Source organism: Cervus canadensis, chromosome 26, assembly GCF_019320065.1.
Source record: "Cervus canadensis isolate Bull #8, Minnesota chromosome 26, ASM1932006v1, whole genome shotgun sequence".
Classification (NCBI taxonomy): Eukaryota; Metazoa; Chordata; class Mammalia; order Artiodactyla; family Cervidae; genus Cervus; species Cervus canadensis.
The window spans coordinates 37,757,172-37,779,273 of record NC_057411.1 but is presented as its reverse complement, the minus strand read 5'-3'; the positions used below and the strand labels follow the sequence as shown (position 1 = coordinate 37,779,273).

At 39.3% G+C, this 22,102-nt stretch overlaps 2 protein-coding genes across 11 annotated transcripts in view; one reads left to right on the top strand and one right to left on the bottom strand.

The window, feature by feature from the left end:
* PTPN13 (protein tyrosine phosphatase non-receptor type 13) overlaps nucleotides 1–4,836 on the bottom strand; it is a 209,870-nt gene extending 205,034 nt beyond the window's left edge. For 3 of the 10 annotated variants that reach the window (XM_043448301.1, XM_043448303.1, XM_043448309.1), the window contains exon 1: nucleotides 4,400–4,836. Coding sequence is in view for 1 of the 10 variants with exons in the window: in XM_043448308.1 (XP_043304243.1) it covers nucleotides 3,440–3,449 (10 nt within the window). In the remaining 9 variants the exon portion in view is untranslated. Of the gene's footprint in view, nucleotides 1–3,439; nucleotides 3,457–4,399 lie in introns of those variants that run through there. The other 7 variants (XM_043448302.1, XM_043448304.1, XM_043448306.1 and 4 more) reach the window with 5 other exon arrangements.
* A 261-nt stretch (nucleotides 4,837–5,097) lies between these two features.
* MAPK10 (mitogen-activated protein kinase 10) overlaps nucleotides 5,098–22,102 on the top strand; it is a 603,644-nt gene continuing 586,639 nt past the window's right edge. The window contains exon 1 of the mRNA XM_043448312.1: nucleotides 5,098–5,450. The gene's annotated coding sequence lies outside the window, so the exon portion shown is untranslated. The remainder of the gene's footprint in view (nucleotides 5,451–22,102) is intronic.

Below are 22,102 nucleotides of genomic sequence, written 5' to 3'. Positions count from 1 at the left end.
GAGCTGTTCGCTACAGCAGCTACTAGCCAAAAGTAGCTACTGAGCCCTTAAAATTTGGTTAGTGAGGGGAGGGAGTTTAGGATTAGCAGATGCAAACTATTATAGGATGGATAAACAACAAGGAATGATACTTACTATTTGCGATAAACCATAATGGAAAAAAAATGAAAAATATATATACAATTGAGTCAGAAACTAAACACAACACTGTAAATCAACTATACCTCAATAATATGGTTTAAAAAAATTGTTCAGTGAAATAAGGAATTGAACTTTAAATGATACCTAATTAAATTAATTTAAATTTAACATGTGCAGCTTTAAGGAACTGGAGGGAAATATTTATACCTTACATTCTGATTCAAATAGTAAAAAGCCTGTAGATGGGTATATACACAGAGACATAAGTTTATTTTCTTTAAATTCTTGTGATTTACGTAGAAGAAAGTACATAATATAACAACACTGGTGCTACATTTGTGAGAATTGAATTTTCTATGCTAACCTTCTAGAGAGGACTAGAATATTGGTTCACAAGTTGGCTCCACATTGTAATTTCTTAGGGAGCTTCCAAAAATATGTATGTCTGGGTCTTAACCCCAAAGATTCTAGTTTAATTGGTCTGAATTGAGTCCTGGGCATTAAGATTTTTAAAAGCCACCCAGGTGATTCTATCATGCAGCCAGAGTATCACTAAACTAGAAAGAAAATAAGAAATTGTTTATTAAGCACAGATGCAGTATGCAACCAAAGATATTTTTTTGCTGGTAGGCAAGAAGGCCTTTCAGCAACCCAGATCCAAGTTCACCCTGAAGACTATGGTGAGTTACATGTTCTAAACATTCAGGAATAATTTGGGTGTACCATCATAAGTTTTTGCTATTACTGAATGTTGTTCAAATATATAAAAGAGATTAAAAAAGGAGGAAATAAACTACTGTCAATTTGTACTTGCCACTTTTGTATATATTATTAATTTCATTCTCAAAATAGTATGAGAGGTAGGTATTATTAAATTACAGATGTGGAAAATAAAGATAAAGATGTTCCCTAGGATTTGGGCACATGTTTCTCAAACAGTAAAGTTCACATTCTTTACACTATAGCAGAATTCTCTCTGAGGAAGTCTGTTTCAATAAATTCTTATACTGGAATCAAAGAAAGAAAAATGAAGAAAAAGCAGGATTCAGTGGTGGAGCACAGGCTAAGGCAAACATCTTTAAACAGGTGCTTAAACCAGTTCCTGTATTTCCTAAGCAAACCCTGGGGGAAAAAACACATTCATCTGTGGTTCACATCTCCACCAGCCTCTGCACTAGGCCATGTAGGAGTTGCTGTCCTTCTACCTTAAGAAGTTAAATAATTGGTCTCCTACTGCCTCACAAGCGATTAGCTACTGTCATCCAGCCTTCATACAGGCTGCGGAGTCACAGGGCCTGACACTAAACAGTAAGACAGGGGTTTTCACTTTGCCCCCTAGACTCACAGGATTACTGGAACTCTTCCTGATAGAGCAGTTTACAGACCAGTTTTTTGTTTTCTTTTAACTTTTTATTTTGTATTGGAGTATAGCCAATTAACTATGTTGTGATAGTTTCAGGTGGAAAGCAAAGGGACTCAGCCATACAAATACATGTATCCATTCCCCCCCAAACTCCCCTCCTATCCAGGCTGCCACATAACATTGAGCAGAATTCCCTGTGCTACCCAGCAGAACCATGTTGGTTATCCAGTTTAAATACAGCATGTGGACATGTCCATCCCAAACTCCCTAACCACCCCTTCCCTCATCCTTCCCCCTGCAACGGTAAGTTCGTCCTCTAAGTCTGTCAATTACAGACCACAGTTTTGATGGGACTTGCCTACAGTGAGTCTGTCCATAGGATTTCCTGGGCAACAATAAACAAATTTACACTGACTATGTTACTTTTAATTTAACTTGGACCATTTAACGTTCTATAATAATTTGCTTATTAAAAGCTTTTTAAATGCAGTTCCTGGGTTGTTCTTAAGTTTCAAATTAAGAAAAGCTGTCAGTGGAAAAAATGGGAAAGAGCGCAAGAGACCCTCACCCTTCCCCACCAGCACTAACTCTTCAGTCCTGAGACCCAATATCCTTTCTCCTTTTTCAGGCCCCAGCCTTTCCAAGGGTCATCAACTCAAAGGAGTCACACTTGGTTACATCAGAGGCCTGACAGGAGAAAACCTTCAACTCACTCTTCTAATTCATGGCACAGACTTCTCCCAAAGCATATTCCAAAATAAGAAAATGTTGACAGGAGTTAACTCCTAGATGCACAGGCTTGAGGCATGACACTGTTTCCTTTCGATTTCAATGGTATTAATTACAACTTAGTTGCACCACAAAAGTGTTTTGTAGTTTATTTTAAAATTACAAACTCTTGTCCAAAAAAATAAAAAATAAAAAGGAAGCAGCAGCAGAGGCTTATCTCAGGCAATCCCTTTCTCTAGTAAGTCTGGGCTGGGCCATAAGATGAGCTGAAAAAAATACACACTCAACTGATACAGGAGAAGTTACAATGTTCCTTATTCCATCCTTGACCTACTAAAGTAGAATAAAGCAAGGATTTGACCTGTTCTTCTTAATTAAAAAAAAAAAATACATAAATTCCATTCAAGACTGATACCTATCATTTACTGAAAATAACTGATTAGTTAATTCTCACATTCACTTTTCATTTGAGGCATGCCTCCAGAAAAAATAATGTAGGTTTTAAAACTTTTGATCCCATTATAGTATCAAAGTCCATCCTTGCAATTGACACTGGTTTTTATGGTTTGCGTATGTGTGCTACTTGTGACACGAAAAGCCATTTATAAATATTTTTAAATGATAGTAATCACTCTCCTAAAAATAAGTGGGCTTCTCATGCAAGTAAAAGTTTTGGTGGAACAAATGTTAATCCAAGACAAACTACATAAGAGCTAAAAAATAAGTTCTTGTAAAAGTGAAACACACTACAAATTAGTTCCTTTTCTTAATAACTAACCTAGATGTTTTTTCTATTTAACTCCTGCTTCCATTCTGCCAACTCCCCCACACATACTCCCACAAAGCCGCTAGAACATCAAAGTTAGAACACAAAGTTATTATGAAAAAGGTAAACTAAACTTAAAACTGGATCGTAAAGCAGTCCATTAGCCTCTGTGCGAATTTACTGAATCAATACATACAAGAACTTACTGATGCTGATGATAATAATACAAGAAATAATCTGTATCATAGCACAACACAAGCGAGCAATGAGCATGAAGCAAGTTTTCACGTTGACCCTGCCAACCCAGTCATCAAGAATTTGGGAAAATACCAAGGCTTGTTTCATAATGCAATAACTTCTTTCCTCCCCCCGCCCCCCGTCCCCCCAATCCTTTAGTAGCCTCTGTAGATCTAAATTTTAAAATCGTTTTAATTAGTTACCTGCGCCCATCAACCCACAGATCAGGTGTCCTACATTTTGTTTAGGTCCCCGCCTTGAAAACAAACCCGATTGCCCCATTTTCTGAGAGGTAAACTCAGCTCCAGGAAGCTCCCTATGAAGTCACCGCGTTTGTTGTTTCAAAGATGCAATTAAACGAAAATGACACAGGCTGTGGAACAGATGAGCTGCCCAAGTGCGTGGAGGAGTCGATCATCTCTGTGTAAGGCCAACGAAAACTGCATTGCTGTAAATCTATTTTAGTGGTAATATTTCTCCCAGTTCCTCCTTCTCCAACATACTTACAATACAGGGAAATTAAACTTCGTAAAAACTTTCTTGCCTCTACCAAACTTTAGCTTCCCAGCTTTCGGTACTACAGCATCTTGCAAAGAGCATAGGCGGGGAGGCTGGGGGGGGGGGTTAACTCCAGAACGCAGAGAAGAGCAATAAAAGAGCTTGCATCAGGCAGTGTCCGTCCCTCTGCTCTCTGTTCCCCACCACCCCACCCCCTCTTCTTCGAACCCTCACATATACACATTCTTCTGGGCGGCCTCTAACCACACCACGTCCACAATCATTTACAGAAATGAGAAACAGACTCCGGGAGCCCTTCCCTCGGCACGCACAGAGCTGGCGTAGCACGATGGGGGTAATGTCACTCTCGACTGCCCCACAATCTCTGTACTCATCCCCTCTGGGGTTTAATTCCCAAGGATCCGGCTTTCCTCCGCCGAGAAGGCGGATCTACCTAATTCACAAGCAAACAGCATCTCATCCTTCCTACCCTCACCAGGCCCACCAAAGAAAAGTTCCTTCCACCAGGGCCACAGAGAGGTTGATTTTGAGGAGCTGGAGCAAAAAAAAAAAAACAAAACAGAGGAGGAAGAGAGATCGCGGCGCACTTTGTTTGGCAGTTTGCGCCCCTCCAGCCCAGCGCCCAGGGCAGCGCGCGTCCTTACCCGCTTGTCCGGAGACCCGGTCCGGCTACTGGCGCACGGGGCAAGGGCAGCCGGGACGCGGCGTCGGGGCGGGCCGCGGGCAGCCGCCGCGGGCGCCGAGAGCCACCACCTCCTCTCCCTCAAGCGGCTGCGGGCGTGGGCCGAAGAAGCTGGAGAAGGAGCCTGGGGAGCGGGGGAAGAGAAGCAGCATCTCCTCCTCCTCCACGCCTCCGAAACACCGCTCCGGCGGCGACCCCGGCCGACCGCCAGACCCTGGAGCGCTCGCGCACCCTCGGCTGCCCCGCGCGCCTCCAAGGGCTTCCCCAAACCCTCCGGAGCCGGGCCGCTCAACTCTCGCCTGAGGCAAACAGGGAAGCCGGGGAGCGCTGCTCGCCCGCCACGACTGTCTCTCTGGGCGGTAATCCCGGTGTGTCACCCTGGCCGCGCCGCGGCTGCGGGAGCTCCCGGCTCCACTCCGGCTCCACCTCTAAGCGCTCGCCCGGTTCCGCCCCAGTCCCTGTCAATCAACCCTCCTCGGACTCCTGGAGCCCCGCGGATCTCCGATCCCGCCGTCCCCTCTACCTCATTGGCCCGACGGCCCCTCAGCCCCGCCCCCTCCCTAGAGACGAGGTCGCCGAGGAGACCGGCGCCCAGGTTCCTATGACAACCGGTGCCTTGGGCCTGGCTTTTCGCGAAGTTCTGTCTTGCCAGAAGCTCAGGTTGACAGCCCCGCAGGAAAAGTTCCTAGCCCCTCCGGGGTGGACTCCTAATTTCAGGCCAAGTTGAAAGTGCCGCCGACCGCCGCCACACTTTCAACTTCGGAAACAGAACTTTATGGCCCTGGGGAATGCGAGGGAGAATGGGAAAATGCCCTGCTCTTCCTCTGTGAATCTAAATAAACCCCTCCCCCTCTCTTTGCCCTCCCCTATCTCCAGCCTTGTTTCCATATTCTTACCGGGCGGATTTGGGCTTTGAAAGGGTGAGGAGAAGAATGCGAGAAAGAGCGGGGCTACGCCAGTTCCCTGCAGCAATATTGCAACTTGGAAATGGCGGGGTCGGCGAAAACAGCTCGGTGAGTTTCCCCAGAGTTGTAAAGTGATCTTCAGAGATGCGGTGGAACATTTGGTCAACCCCAGATGCCCTCAGGAAAACTCACATTCTCATCTATTTGAAATAATAATAATAACAATCAAGTATGTAAAATCTTGTTATTTTCCTTCTGAAGTTCAGATAATCCTAAAGTTAAAAAAAATGAAAAGGTTTGACATAATGGAATAAAATAAAGACACCCATTTTTCTATAGAACTACATACTACAGCTTGGTAAAAGTATGTCCTAGCAGCTATGACCCTTCTGAAAGCTAAAAGATTTAGATGTCCACAGTTTAACCAGGAAGTCTTAACTGAATTCATGAGCAAAGGCTATCTTATCATTTGAGTTTCAAAAGTTTGGGTTTACTCTCAGAAGTATAAGGTAAACCCGGTACAATTGGAACTGAAGGTTAAGTTATTCTTGGACCCCCGGTGTTAAGCCCTAGATGAATCTGAACTTCTTGGCTGGTTCCAAAATGGAGAGATCTGAAGCAAAATAAGAGCTGCAATCTTTAGGTTCCTTAGCCCCTGAGGCTGCTGTACATGTATGATGAATGAGGGAATTAATAATAATGATTTACCTTTGGCGAGCACTTGCGTTTTCATTATCTCATTTACTAAATGAATAATAACTGTGGTGGATGTATTCAGTCGAATATGCCTTGCAAATGTGGGCTGAGTGTGATTACTTACAGCACTAAACACAATAGAAAATGCACAGCAGAATTTTAAGATAAGGACCCTGCCCTCAGGGAGATAAACGCAAAGCCTAAGAAAGAAAACTAGCATTCTTGAAACAATTTGAGATTATAGCCAGAATGTGCAGCCGGACACTGAATGCAGTACGGTAGTCAACGAGAGCAAGTCTGTGGTATGTCAAATGGACTGGATTAGTCAGATTAAGGAGGAAAGGAATTTAAATTGGACTTGGAAGGGTAGGGAGTGGGATGAAGGAAGCAAAGCTGAGGAAAGACATTTATTTGCAGGAAAAATGTAAAACCAAAATGCAGCAGTGGGAATAGAGTGGTGAAGGTAAATAACAATGAGAAGATCAGGCCAGTTGACCTAGAGACAGAAATGAAGGATTGGAGCAATTCCCTAGCCCTTCCCTCATTTTCTGAAATAGGAAGTTTTAAATGTTCTTGCTTAAGTATGGGCTAGGAAGGTCCAGTGGGAGAGGTCGTTTTGTGAGAATAAAAGCTTTCATGGAACACCTGCCTCTGCTTTGCTACTGAAAGAAAAGTTCTTGCATTTATTAGAAAGAAAAGCAATATCCATAATACTTGGGATAACTTATGCATTCATGTCAGAAAGAAGGTATAAAGAGTATGGTTTGGAAATTTTCACAAAAATAGTTAGAAAAACTAAAGTGTTGTGAGTGTCTGTGTGTGTGTGCATTAAGGCCTTTTCAGGTGGTTGCCCTCCAGGCTTTTTCCCAGTGATCCTTGTGTTTTATATGAGCTGAAAGGCTGGTTTTAAAAATAAATGACTGTGACGCCAGAACCTGATAGAGTACACAAAAGAGAAATCTATAGTTTAATCTCCTTTTTGGATATAATGTAAAATTAAAGTACAATATTAACAGAACTGGAACTATATTACAAATGTATGCCAAAGTTAAGAATTATGCCAAGTATATAAGAATGATTCTGTAATAGAAGACTTATTTATATAGTTGACTATATTAAGTCAAAGGAGAGAAATTGTGTGCTTTAATTGATACTGCAAAGGATTTTGTAAAATCCAGCATCGTTCCTTAATAAACAGTTTTGAAGAATGTATATTTTACATCAAAGTCAGAAACTTGCTGAATAATGAACCACTATGCTAATTCCTGCTGGAGTCAGGAGCAAGGCCAAGAATGCCCACCATCAGTCCATGTAAGGAAATGATAGCCAATGAAATTAGACATGGAATGTACTTAGTCACTCAGTTGTGAACAACTCTTTCCCATCCTTTGGACTATAGTCCACCAAGCTTTTCAGTCCATGGGGTTTTTCAAGCAAGAATACTGAAGTGGTTGCCATTTTCCTCCTCCAGGGTATCTTCCCGGCCTAGGGATCTAATCTGAGTCTTCTGTGTCTCCTACAATGCAGGTGGATTCTTTATCCACTGGTGTGGAATAGAAACAAGAAATTAAACACTGAAAATGTTAGGATTGTCATCTGTTTGCAAATTATATGCAAACCCTAAGGACTAATAGAAAAACTCTCAGAAGCAATAAAAGATGAGTTAGAGAAACATTTTACATTTTGATGGACAAAGCCAAGAAGTGATACAAGTTACAGTCATCCTAATACAGATGGAAATTTTGAGAGTGCAGTCTGTTTCTTCACATCCTCATCATTAAACTTTTTTGAACTTTGCCAATCTAATAGATACAAAATGCTATCACATTACATCTGTACTTTCGATTCTCTTATGAGCATCTTTTTGTATATCTACAAGTCAGTCTATTTTCTGTTACCAAAAATATTATCCCATATTTTCTTCTAGAACTTTTATAGCCTTCACAGTTTATTCTTTGATCCATATGGAATTTATTTTGTGGTAGCAGTAACTACCCATTTGTCCCCCAAAACCTTAAAAGAATTTGTAAATTTTACTACATAACCATGTAAAGGTTCTATAGAGTAAAAATGCAACAAATAGGAAATTTACAAAAGAAATTTTAAAAAGCAATAAATATTTTAAAATAAAACAACTGTATAGAGAAGTAAAACTAAAAAATATTTGTAACTATTGAATTGGAAAAATATTTTTAAAGATGTAATGTCTGGTATTGGTGAAAACACGTGAAATAGATACTGTCTCATCATCGTTGGTAGGATTATAAGTTGGGTTATTCCATTTGGGAGTGCAGTTGCAGTGTCTTTCATAATTTATGATGTTTATATCCTTTTACTTATTTTTTTGAAATTTATCCTATAAAAATATTTATACCCATGACCAGAGATATGATCTCTTTGTGGGACCTACCTGATGGCTCAGTGGTTCAGATTTCAGGCTTCCAATGCAGGAATCACGTGGTTGATCCTTGGTCAGGGAGGGAGTGAAGATCCCACATGCTGTGTGGCAAAAAGAAAAAAAAAAAAAGAATATTCTTTGCAGTATTGTTGATAGTCATAAAATTTAAAAACAAAATAAATGTTCATAATGGTGGAATGATTAAGTTAACTATGGTTACTCAGGTATATTACCTGGTGACAAAATCAAGTGGCCATACAAAATGATCTTATTTCTGTTCAAAAGTACATATATCTATGTATTGATATATGGCAATATTTATACTGTTACCAATGGTTTCTACAAGAATTAGAAATCCAGAAAAAAACTGCATTTATGAAATGTTTTAATTTAAAATCTTCACAAGATTGTTTACTTTTGTATAGAAAGCTAAAGGGATTAAAAAAGGCAAACTGCCCACTATAAAATAAGTCATGGGGATATATAAATTCATGGGGATATAATGTATGGCAAAGGTACTATAGTTAATAACACTCTATTGTATATTTGAAAGTTGCTAAGAGAGATCTTAAAAGTTTTCCTAATGAAAAAAAATTTTTTGTAAATTTTAATTAAATTAAAAATTCAGTTCCTCAGTCGAACTAGTGGTGTTTCAAGCGTAGCACAGATACAGAGCAGTAGAGACACAGAACATTTCGATCATGGCGAGAAGTCCTATTCAGTTGAGTCGCTCAGTCATGTCAGACTCTTTGCGACCCCATGGACTGCAGCACGCCAGGCTTCCCTGTCCATCACCAATTCCCGGAGAAGTCCTATAGGACAGTGCTAATTCAGAGGCTAGCATACCTGATTTTTCTCTAAAAGATGAAAGAAAATCTCTTTCTCTTTTGCTAGTTTCTATTAAAACTTATAAACAGAAAGGTCAACATAGTGTATCACTACTAACAATAAAGAAATTAGATAGCTGGCCATAACACAAATTTAATTGGGCTCCCACATGGTCTAACCCTGAATACTCATTGGAAGAACTGATCCTGAAGTTGAAGCTCCAAAACTTTGGCCCCATGATGCGAAGAACTGACTCACTGGAAAAGGCCCTGTTGCTGAGAAGGATTGAGGGCAGGAGGAGAAGGGGGTGACAGAGGATGAGATTCTTAGATAGCATCACCAACTCAATGGACATGAATCTGAGTAAACTCAGGGAAACAGTGAAGGACAGGGGTGCCTGGCATGCTGCAGTACATGGAGTCACAAAGGTTCCGTCACAACTTAGCAACTGGACAAGGACAACATGGTCCGTGAGCCTCAGAATGTTCATTACTTGAGGACCATCCTAAGAAATATTTTCTGTGGGACCCGGGGATCACCCCATAATAGTCTCCTTGAGACTGTATTCCAGGAATGTGTGTTTTGTTTATTTGGGAAAGTGTCTAATAAACATTTCAACAAATTCAGAAAAGGACATATATCTCTCCAAAATTTTGCGATTATGTGCTTTAAATGCCAGTGATTTTAAAATATCACCTTTTAAAGGTTGAAATGAATCTAAAAGGTTGAAATGAATTCTAGGCTAATCGAAATCTGTAACTGGCAGTGTTTTCCCAGCTGACTTCTTGTGTTCATCTCAGTATGAAATATTTGTGTTCTGGCTTGTACCAACTGTGTTAGTGTTTTTTCCCCCTTTAAGCCCAGGAACATATTATCCTTTCTTGCTTACAAAGTAAGGACTGTGATGGGAACTTTGCTCAGGTGAGAAGCAGAAGCGAGATAAGTAATCCACCAAAACATGAGCAGGTAATTGGAGCACAAACTCTGACAGTGTTTAAGGAAGACTTTGTGAGGCAGTACTAACACCTCCAAGTGAACCAAGAATTAGCTAGCGAGAAAATGCAGTGATGGAAACCAGATAGGACTACAATTACCCTCAGCTCCATTGAATAAGCAGGTTGTTTTCTTTTGGTGGTAGCTGAACTCTCTTTAAAATGTGAGAATTCCCCTAGGATGAGGAGTTACATGACAGCAATGGCAAAGGTAACTCTAAGCATTGGGAGGCAGCCTGGTAGCTCAGTACAACAGAAGAGCACAACATTTGCACTTGGAAGACTCAAGTACAAATCTTGGCAAGTTACCGAACTCATTTGAGCATGATTTTCTTCCTCTAGAAAGTGAAGGAAATAAGAGTAGCTGATGTGTTCCACATGTTGTTCAGTTGCTAGGTCATGTCTGACTATTTACAACCCCATGGACTGCAGCATGCCAGGCTTCCCTGTCCTTCACTATCTCCCGGAATTTGCTCAAACCCATGTCCATTGAGTACTAGCCTGTAATGCTCTTTCAATGTTCAATTGAAGTAAATGAAATACGTGTATGAAAGCTATTTGTAAACTTTACAGCACTGTTTTAAAAAATCAAATAACAGCAACAACCAAAACGGTACAAATATTTGCAATTAGTGTTAAACTTAATGAGACAGAAATTATAAAAAATCTCTTTGATTCTGAAGAGAAACTTTTGAAAGTATTTATTAGGTGCTAGGGTCAGGTAGTCCTATGAAGGATTGTCAAAAAATGTAATTGTGATGCTCCTGTAACTTCTGCTTTTCTTCGCCAACCAGATTCTTGGTTCTTTTCTAATTTCCCCCTGTACTGTTTGGTTGTAGCTGGAATCAAGATTGCCGGGAGAAATATCAATAACCTCAGATATGCAGATGACACCACCCTTGTGGTAGAAAGCAAAGAGGATCTAGAGAGGCTCTTGATGAAAGTGAAAGAGGAGAGTGAAAAAACTGGCTTAAAACTCAACATTCATGCCAACGGCATGCCAGGCTTCTCTGTCCATGGGGATTCTTCAGGCAAGAATATTGGAGTAGGTTGCCATGCCCTCCTCCCCAACTGAGGGATTGAACCCAGGTCTCCCGCATTGCAGGTAGATTCTTTACCATCTGAGTCACTAGGGAAGCCCAAGAATACTGGAGCGGGTAGCCTATCCCTTCTCCAGGGGATTTTTCTGACCCAGAAATCTAATCAGGGTCTCTTTACCAGCAAATTCTTTACCAACCGAGCTACCAGGGAAACCCTGGCCCCGAAACTTGACCACGACTTATTAGCCACTCAGATGAAGAATGGTACCATGTTAGGCTAAAAGCATTCACTTCCTCCTACTTGATTTGCCAGGTGCTCCACCTGACTCAGAATAGTTCTCTCCCCTGAATGCCTCAGCTGGTAATTCTCACTTTTAGTCACTAATGAGTTAAACTGCAAGGTGTTAACTTTAGAAGTGTAAAGTTAAATTTGCTTTCCCTTCCAACTTTCTCTCTTCTGGCATTCCTGTGATTGATTTATCAGATTAGATAGCTGTCACTTTAAACCTTGAGGGTGAGAGAGACTGGGGAGGTAAATTTTAATTAGTGAAGGGGAAAGAGGAATGAGGGGAAGCTAGTTTCAGTGTGAGTAGAAGAGGAACGGTGAGAGAGGAATTTGGTGGGGAAGAGGTATGCGGTGTGAGGGTGACCCTCAGGGCTATTGATACCAAGGGAGGGGCAGAGAAGAATATAGTACTCAAGGGGTGTGGCGCTGAAGTCAAACTGCCTAATTCACAGTTTTTACCAGGGCCGGTCCTCTCTGACTCATTTCTACTACTTGTCCTGGCAAGTTTTGGAACCACCTCTTCACTTTGGTTGAAGGGAGTGTGGCAAATAAGCATAGCCCTTCTGCTTTTTGAAACTTGGCCATGTCTAAACACACACAAGGTAATTTAATATGAATATACTGTCTTCTAAATCTGACCTAAAGGATTTGCCTTAGGGTTCATGACTGTTAATCTTGATTTTTTTTTTTTTTTAAAAGTGTTCCCAGAAATGGAAACCAAATCAGAAGTTAAGCTTCCTAGTTTATGCTCTGTCTCAAAGAACATAAACTAAAGTCTAATGAGAGTGAGCTGCTGTGGAGGAAAGTTGATCATTAAAGGCTTTGTTAGGTGGAATCAGAATGTTTAATGAAACAAAGCATCACTTTGTAAGAAATTCCTCAAAAGTTGATTGCCTTGATTTTTGCATTCTCTTCTGTAATGTTTAAAAGAAAAAGTAAGAGGAAAAATGATCTAATTTATGGACACTGGTGACCAGTTTAGGGCCCTCTCACGACTTAGAATATCATGTAGTGGGAGAAACATTGAACCTGCCACACTTGACAACCACACGAAGAGAGGAAGTTTATCTTAAGAGAGTTGAAGCTGAGCAGTCCTTTAGTTCATCTACAAAGTTAAAGTAGGAAAGTGTAAAAAAAATTATACATATATAATTTAAGTGCTTTACTTTTACTAAAAAAAATCTGTCATTATACATTCATTAGCAAATCTTTTGATCCTGGGCCAGTCTTTGATTCTGACCCTGAGTTCCAGGTTGCCTTTTTTACATAAACTCTTTCCAAATGCAAAAGCTACAATTTTCTGTTTTATGTTAAACGAAACATGGAACCTAAGGACATTAGCACAGTAATATGACTTTAGAGTACTTCTATATTTGTCTAGTATATTCCAGTTTTTTTGCTTCTGGTAACTTGTGGCAACAATTTGTCTTTCTGTAGCATTCAACTTCCTTTTTTAAAAATTATGGTAAAATAGACATAACATAAAATTAACCATTTTAAAACTTCAACTTGATTTTCAATAGGAAAATGTCTTTTACACTTAAGTATATAAAAATTAAATTACCTAGTTACATTAACAAGAATAACTTACATTAAGAGTTTGGAAAACTAAAGTAATTGATTTTTATGTAAGCTTGATTAAAGTAGGATTTTTGTCTGTTTTATTCATTGCTATGTCCCTAGCTCCTACAACAGTGCCTGTCACATAATAGGCACTCAGATACTGTGAAGGGAATGAATGAATGGCTTTTGGTTGTTTTAACTCAGCTGGAGGAAGGATAAATGTTCACATCCCATGGTTTGGCTCATTAGTAAACATTCAAAGGCAGTGGGTATCAGTCTATGTGTCTTATAGAGGAAATGGAGAACATCAGTTAATCTTGCGGTTTGACTAACTGAAGGTCATTTAATAGTGCTCCTATTTTATTTTGAAAAATCCTGGTATAGTGCTTAGCACAGTATCTTATACACCAAAAGTATTCAGAAAATATTAATCTTTGTTGATTGTTGGTTGATACATTTATTCTTGTCAGTCTATTGAGGGAGGGAGAGGGGAAAAGGGGAAAGGGCAAATAGCAGAGATATTAATATTCTATGTATAGTGTTGGTGTGTGGAGGGAAAAGGGACTTTTCTCCTTTCTCAAAACAGTTACATGGAAGAAGGACCCCTGTTGCCTTTGATCAGAGAATATACTCCTGTTACTCAGGTTTCCATAAGCATTCTCTTACTTCATTGTACTTTGAACGATCTTCCTTTCTCTTGTCCAGTTCTCTTAATGGGAAAGTCTTCTCAGTCCCACCATCGGCAATTTGAATTACATGGAGTATCTGTTCGCTAACAACTGAATAGCCAAAAATCATTCTTTAAAACTCTCACCAGCCTAGGGTATGAACTGAATTCCAGGTATATGTAATAAAAATTTAGCCCCTTCTGCTTCCGCTGGGCCCCTAGACTCCTGAAAATGTCTCACCTCTTTCCCATATTTCCAGGATTCTCCAAGAGTCTGATCCTATGTGTTCTGTAATGTTGTAATGTTTGTCTTTGTTCTTGTCCTCCAACCTTCTCCTGAAAGTCTAGTGCTGAATATTGCTTGCTGCTAATCTCCGCCATGAGGGAATCCATGCCGGGGTCAAAGGGATTATCTCTCAGTGCTTCCAAAGCTGCTCACCTAGAGTAAGAGTGGGACTGAGCTCAACTGCAGGGCCGAGGCCACCTCTGTGCCATACTTTGCCACCTGGTTCTTGACACTGCTTATGTTCATTACATCACAAGGTCTCTGACGAAATTATTTCATGTGGATGGAGGTAAAGAGAGGCAGTCACCATGCCATGCCTTTCTCTTTATTGCCATCACCCTACCTCCACTCACACACATACTACTCTTTCCCTTCAACGGAAAGTAAAAGCACTTTTGTGCAAAAACTCATTCAAGGAGATGTTTTGAAAGATCACCAGCCCTCCCTTTCAGCAAACAGCCAGTGGGTGGTGAGAGAAGGGTGAACAAGCATACAGCTGTAGTAACAATGAGTTTTTCCACGGCTCTTTCAGTAAACAAGCAAGAACTTTATGAGCTATTTCAATGTAAAACAAATGATAAATGAATTATCTGTATTCTAATAATGCAATATTTCATAAAATATGAATTTTTGTATCACCTCAACAATTGTATTAATAACATGTTCAACTATAACTACAGTAGTAAAATTAAAATGTGCATGTAAATTATCAACTAAAATGTAAAAATCTTATAAAAGAGATTATTTTAATTTTTGGTTTTAAAAGAGTTTTAAAGTATCCTTAGTTTGTCTTTGTTTGTTTATTTTCTTTGTTACTGTGGAAAATTTCCTATCAAATTACTAGTCTTTCAGGGTCCACTGATTTAGTTCCCAAGGTAGCTCCGACGGTAAAGCGTCTGCCTACAATGCAGGAGACCTGGGTTCAATCCCTTGGGAAGATCCTCTGTAGAAGGAAATGGCAACCCACTCCAGTACTCTTGCCTGGAAAATCCCATGGACGGAGGAGCATGGTAGGCTACAGCCCATGGGGTAGCAAAGAATTGGACACGACTGAGCGACGTCACTTTCACTTTCAGTGCCAGGTAACTGCCTCTTTCTTCCCCCACAGTGTCATATAAATGGTTTTTTTTTAAAAGATAAAGTGAAAGTCGCTCAGTCATGTGCGACTCTTTGTGACCATGGAATTCTCCAGGCCAGAATACTGGAGTGGATAGCCTTTCCCTTCTCCAGGGGATCTTCCCAACCCAGGGATCAAACCCAGGTCTCGTGCATTGCAGGTGGATTCTTTACCAGTTGAGCCACAAGGGAAGCCCAAGAGTACTGGAGTGGGTAGCCTATCCCTTCTGCAGCATTATCTTCCCGACCGAGGAATTGAACCGGGGTCTCCTGCATTGCAGGCGATTCTTTACCAACTGAGCTATCAGGGAAGCCCTTTTTAAGATAACATACATGATTATTTCAGTCTTGCTATAGATATAGATTAAGTAAAATATAATAGCTTTGAGACACAAGAGGCCTGTTTTAGAGAGGAAAACAAAGAGCCAAGGTAGTTATTTTGATATGATCATGAATGAAATTAACACTTGTATAGTTTTGGTAAAACCAAAGTCTTGACATAATATTTGCATTATATATGCAAAAACCTGTTGCTTACTACTATTGCTTAACTACAAGAGTAGTTACTATTGCAGTAACTACTCTGTTACTACTGCTGCCTGTTCCACACTACTACTGTAATCATTCTCTGAAAATCATATATTTATATTAGTAATAACAGCATGTTCGGTTCAGTCGCTCAGTTGTGTCTGACTCTTTGCGACCCTGTGGACTGCAGCACGCCAGGCCTCCCTGTCCATCACCAACTCACGGAGCCTCCTCAAACTCATGTCCATTGAGTCGGTGATGCCATCCAACCGTCTCACCCTCTGTTGTCCCCTTCTCCTCTTGCCTTCAATCTTTCCTGCATCAGGGTCTTTTGCAGTGAGTCAGTTCTTTGCATCAGGTGGCCAAAGTATTGGAGTTTCAACTTCAGTATCAGTCCTTCCAACGAATATAACAACATGTAGCCCTTGAAAATAATATAAACTTTATAATGTACTTCTAAGGACATAAATATGCATTAAAGTTAGCTATTTTGCCTTGGACATTTAAGTCTCTTCTTCCCAATAAACACTGCTTTTGACTTTGAAAGAGCTGAGGATTACTTTTGGCTTATTTTTTCATAAATGGTTTTCATGTTTGCTATTACCTTCACAGATGATAAATATTTCTTATACTTTTGAAGAGAAAGGGGAAAATTGTCAATTTACTATGACATTTCTGAGAATTCCTCTTATACTGGATGCCCGATTAATGATATTTTAATAGAATTAGTTCCTATTTTGGCATCAGTTGTGAAAATCATTTGGTTCACATGCTACTTCAATGTTTGAAGAATGATTCATTGTATTTTCATAATTTCTAGAAGCTTATCAATGCCAACTAGTAACATGCAAGAACATTCAGTTCAATTGTTAAGTTATGCCTTTATTCCTATTAATAACATTTTAAAAAATTATCTCTTCAGAGCTTCATGTTTATGGATTATATAAAGAATTTCAAATTCTTACATCTCAATCTTCAACAATAAAGGACACATACTAACAAACAACTCAAAGAAAGTAAGTTGACTATGCTAAACTGAACAAGAGTGAACATACATATTTGTTCAGATGGAACACCCTCTTGGAGGATTTGATGCAATTGAAATATCATTGATGGAGTTTCAATAAAGTTCTTACTCTTTTTCTTTGTTTTAAATGTCCTGCTTGTGAATATACCCAATTTTTAATGGATTTAATTTTCTGAAATAGAGAGCTGATAAAATCTATATTTGACAGTTTTATCATATTTTTGATAGGACTTTTTTTTTTAACCTCTGGGAAGTTGTAAGGGGTAAATGCCTTCTTTGCTTATAGTAGTGATTCAATACATCTTTCATTTCTTTTAGTTGTTTTACATATGTTGACATTTTTTCTTTCTCTGTTTTAAGGCATGGAGCTAATCTCCTTTCTTTCTGTACTCTTTTATTTGAAACAAGCCTATGTCCATATGCCTTAAGAAATTCAAACAGATGTGATGTAATAACTTCTGACTGTCTGCTAGGTCACCTCTCTATTTTCAAAATAATTTTTTTTCTCACTCGAAATAAAAGGGGCCCATGAATTTAGTATATACTCCAAAAATAGTATGAATTTGCATTGGAATAGAAAACCATTTATTCAAATACCACTCACCATAGAAGAGTGATTTTTCTGGTGAATATGAAATAGGCTTTGCTCTTGGAAAGAATCTTGGAAAGGCCACAGAGAAACTCACACACTCCTTATTTCACAGTTCCAGGCTAAATCTGCCTGACTGAAGCAATGTGGAGAGGCATATTCTTGAATTAAATTGCTTGCTAAGTTGCTTCAGTTCTGTCCAACTTTTTGTGACCCTATATACTGTAGCATGCCAGACTCCTCTCTCCGTGGAATTCTCCAGGCAAGAATATTGGAGTGGGTTGTGATTTTCCTCCTCCAGGAAATCTTCCTAACCCAGCCATCGAACCTGTGTCTCTTATGTCTCCTGCATTGGCAGTCAGGTTCTTTACCAGTAGCACCACCTGGGAAGTCCTGGATTAACTTGGTGGATGGTTATTATATCCTGCAGTTTTCTTTCACTTCTCTACCAAGTCTCCATTCTGAGCTCCACTCAAAGAAATACGTTTCCAACTGAGCAGTCCAGGTTGCATAGAGTTGTGAGATAGGAAATATTGGTAGAAAGAAAAGTGGAAGTGTTTAATTATTTATACAGTTCTAACACCCTTAGCTTCCCATTAAAATATTGTTGAATAATATTTGAATTCAGTGTATTTACTTAAGCTTTCGGCATTTATTTTATGATCTTTGACTATACCGAGTGGTTTTTTAATATAAGAAATTAAAATTTGTGATAAAGAGGCACATTTTTGAAATTTTAAGTAATTACTATTTAGCTGTACAGAAAATGCTACAAAGCATAGCCAATTTAAAAGCACTGACTTATTTTTATACAAGGAATATTGTTAGATCTTATGAGGACTTTGTTTCCAAGCACAGTATTTTGTTAAAGTACAAATTTTTATTGAGTTGGCTTAACTAGTAACTCTTTAAAACTTTTAAAGACAGCCTAAAAACATAGACAGTATATATTTGATTTTACAAATATTTTTCTTTTAGTGTACTGGAGAACTGAGAAACATTTTAAGACTGTTAAATAATTATTTAGTAGTTGTTAAATAATTGTTAAATATAATTACATCTCTTTAATAAGATGTAATCTTCTTGGACTTACATTTTCTCATTTGTTATAGGATGAATGTTTCTAAGATGGCCAGGCTTTAACATATTAGATTTTATTTAGAGTATTGCTATGTGAAAAAAAGCAAGAAATAGAACAAGGCAGATGAGAAATATATGCATATATGTACATACTTAGATTTGCTTGTATTTACATAAAGAAATGCTAAGAAGACCCATGCTGTTACAAATAGTTACCTCTAGGGGACAGGAAGGAATGGACTGAATGAGGACAGCAGCAGGATTAAGACTTCTTAATGCACACATTTTGATGTCTTTTTATTTTTTGAAAATGTGAAATTATATGGTCGGGGAGTGGGGGGAGCACAGATAGAGAACCTCAAACAGAGATAGCCAAAGAAAGAAAATAGAGATGTGGGGAGAAAATAGAGATGGGAAAGAGTCTTGCTTTTGTTTTCTCTGAGAATAGAGTGAGATAATCTGTTGATCCAGTCTGTTGCTCTGGTAGTGACGTGAACTTGGCATCTTCTTTTTCTCTGCAGTATATCCTCTGTTAAAAATCTACTGTTACCAGTACAAGCTACTGGGGGGTTGATGAATTTCCAAGTTAGATTTGTATGTTCTGTACAGATTTTTAAAGATTGCACAATATTTATGAATTTAAAAATAGTTATTAAGAAAAACAATCGTCTTTCAGCACTTTGTCTGCTGGGACCTGGGTTCAATCCTTGGTCAGGGAACTAAGATACCATAAGCCATGTGATACAACTGAGGGGAAAATAAAGAGAGTAACAGTCATCCTTATTTCACCTACTTTTCAATAAAAAAAAAAGACAAAAACTTTGTTCTTCCTCTATTATGGATGCATTTATATATGTAATGATAGAGTTGATAATCTCTCATTATCTAGTAAAGCTATTTTTTCTTGATTGCTTATAATTACGTTTGAAATAGCTTTTCCGTTAGGAATCTGGACCTTCAGGTTTTTCTGTCTGAAATGCTTCATTATGTTGCAAGTTGGAGCCTGATATGCAAGATGTCAATCAAGATGGAAGTTCTCTTTTTGTATATTCTGTCCTTCATAAATATTTTTACTTCTTTTCTTTCATTCAGCTAAAATTCACTGAGAGAAAACTCTTATAAACTGCATATTACTAAACATTTCAAAAATACGAGAAACAATGGTCAAGCTAAAATTTGTCTATGATTTGAATATTATTAATCATTTGAACATTTAAAAAGAAATATAATTCAAGTAGTTCTTCAGGTCTTCTTAAAGAACAACAAAAACCAGAAACCAACAGCAAAAAACATGCACAAAAATATTCTACTGGCCTTTTTTCCCACCCGATGTTATACCTCCATAGAAGCAACTGCTTTCAATTTTTCCAGCTCTTTCTTCTGATTTAGTTGTTGTTATTGCTGTCGTTCAGCCGCACAGTCCTGTCCGACTCTTTGCGACCCCATGGACTGCAGCACACTAGGCTTCTCTGTCCTTCACCGTCTCCCAGAGTTTGTTCAAACTCATGTCCATTGAGTTGGTGATGCTATCCACCCATCTCATTCTCTATCACCCTCTTCTCCTGTCCTGAGTCTTTCCCAGCATCAGGGTCTTTTCCAGTGAGTCAGCTCTTCGCATCAGGTGGCCAAAGTATTGAAGCTTTAGCTTCAGTATCAGCCCTTCCAATGAATATTCAGGGTTGATTTCCTTGAAGATTGACTGGTTTGATCTTGCTCTCCAAGGGACTCTCAAGAGTCATCTCTAGCACCACAATTTGAGAGCATCAATTCTTCGGCACTCTGCCTTCTTTATGGTCCAACTTTCACATCTGTACATGTCTACTGGAAAAACCATAGCTTTAACTAGATGAACCTTTGTTGGCAAAGTGATGTCTCTGATTTTTAACATGCTGCTTAGATTTGTCATAACTTTCCTTCCAAGGAGCAAGTGTCTTTTAATTTCCTGGCTTCTGTCACCCTTGTTGCGAGGAGCTATCCTTGCATTGTAGGTTATGTAGCAGTGTTGTTGGTCTGTACTCATTAGATTTCAGCAGCACTCTCCCCCTCACCTATAATAACTAAAACTATCTTCAGGCATTGGCAAATGTCTCCTGAAAGGGACAAAATCACCCCCAGTTGAGAACCACCGATCTTGGGAAAGTTAACTAAGTTTTCTGTCACTTGGTTCCCTCACCAGCAAATTGTAATTAATAATAATACCAACTCATAAAGCCAATATGAGGATTGAATGAATGGCATTTGTGAAGCATTTATTTCCTAGCACATAGTAAGTAGTCTGTGGTGGTGGTGGTTTAGTCACTCACTAAGTTGTGACCAACTCTTGGGACCCCATGGACTGTAGCCCACCTGGCTCCTCTGTCCATGGTATTTTTCAGGCAAGAATACTCAAGTAGGTTGTCATTTCCTACTCCAGGGGATCTCACGACCCAGGGATAAAACCTGTTTCCTACATTGCAGGCACAAAAAGGTACCCACATATCTGTGGTCAAATGGTTTCAACAAAGATGACAGGATGATTTAATGATGCAAAAGATTTTCCACAAATGGTGCTGGCACAATTGAACATCATATGCAAAAAACTAAACCTGAAATTCACTTCCACTATATAAAAAAGGGGGTGATAGAGGATGAGATGGTTGGATGGCATCCCTGACTCAATGGACATGAGTTTGAGTAAGCTCCAGGAGTTGGTGATGGACAGGGAGCCCTGGAGTGCTGCAGTCCACAGGGTCACAAAGAGTTGGACATGACTGAGCGATTAAACTGAACTGACTGATACAAAAAAGTTAAATTGAAATGGATCATAGAACAAAATGTGAAACCTGTAAAATATCTAGAAGAAAATTCTTGTGACCTTTGGTTAGCAAAGATTTCTTAGGACATAGAAAGCATGAACCATAAACAAAAAAAAATTGATAAATCTCATCAATATTAAAACCTCGTGTTCTTCAAAAAATATTCTTGCAAAAATGAAAAAACAGGCCACAGATTCAGTTCAGTTAAATCGCTCAGTCGTGTCCCACTCTTTTGCAACCCCATGAACCGCAGCATGCCAGGCCTCTCTGTCCATCACCAACTGCCGGAGTTTACCCAAACCCATGTCCATTGAGTCAGTGATGCCATCCAACCGTCTCATCCTCTGTCGTCCCCTTCTCCTGTCGTCAATCTTTCCCAACATCAGGGTCTTTTCAAATGAGTCATCTCTTTGCATCAGGTGGCCAAAATTTGGAGTTTCAGCTTCAACATCAGTCCTTCCAATGAACACCCAGGACTGATCTCCTTCAGGATGGACTGGTTGGCTCTTCTTGCAGTCCAAGGGACTCTCAAGAGTCTTCTCCAACACCACAGCTCAAAAGCATCAATTCTTCGGTGCTCAGCTTTCTTCACAGTCCAACTCTCACATCCATACATGACCACTGGAAAAACCATAGCCCTGACTAGACAGACCTTTGTTGGCAAAGTAATGTCTCTGCTTTTCAATATGCTGTCTAGGTTGGTCATAACTTTCCTTCCAAGGAGTAAGTGTCTTTTAATTTCATGGCTGCAGTCACCATCTGCAGTGATTTTGGAGCCTCCAAAAATAAAGTCTGACACTGCTTCCACTGTTTGCCCATCTATCTGCCATGAAGTGATGGGACTGGATGACATGATCTTAGTTTTCTGA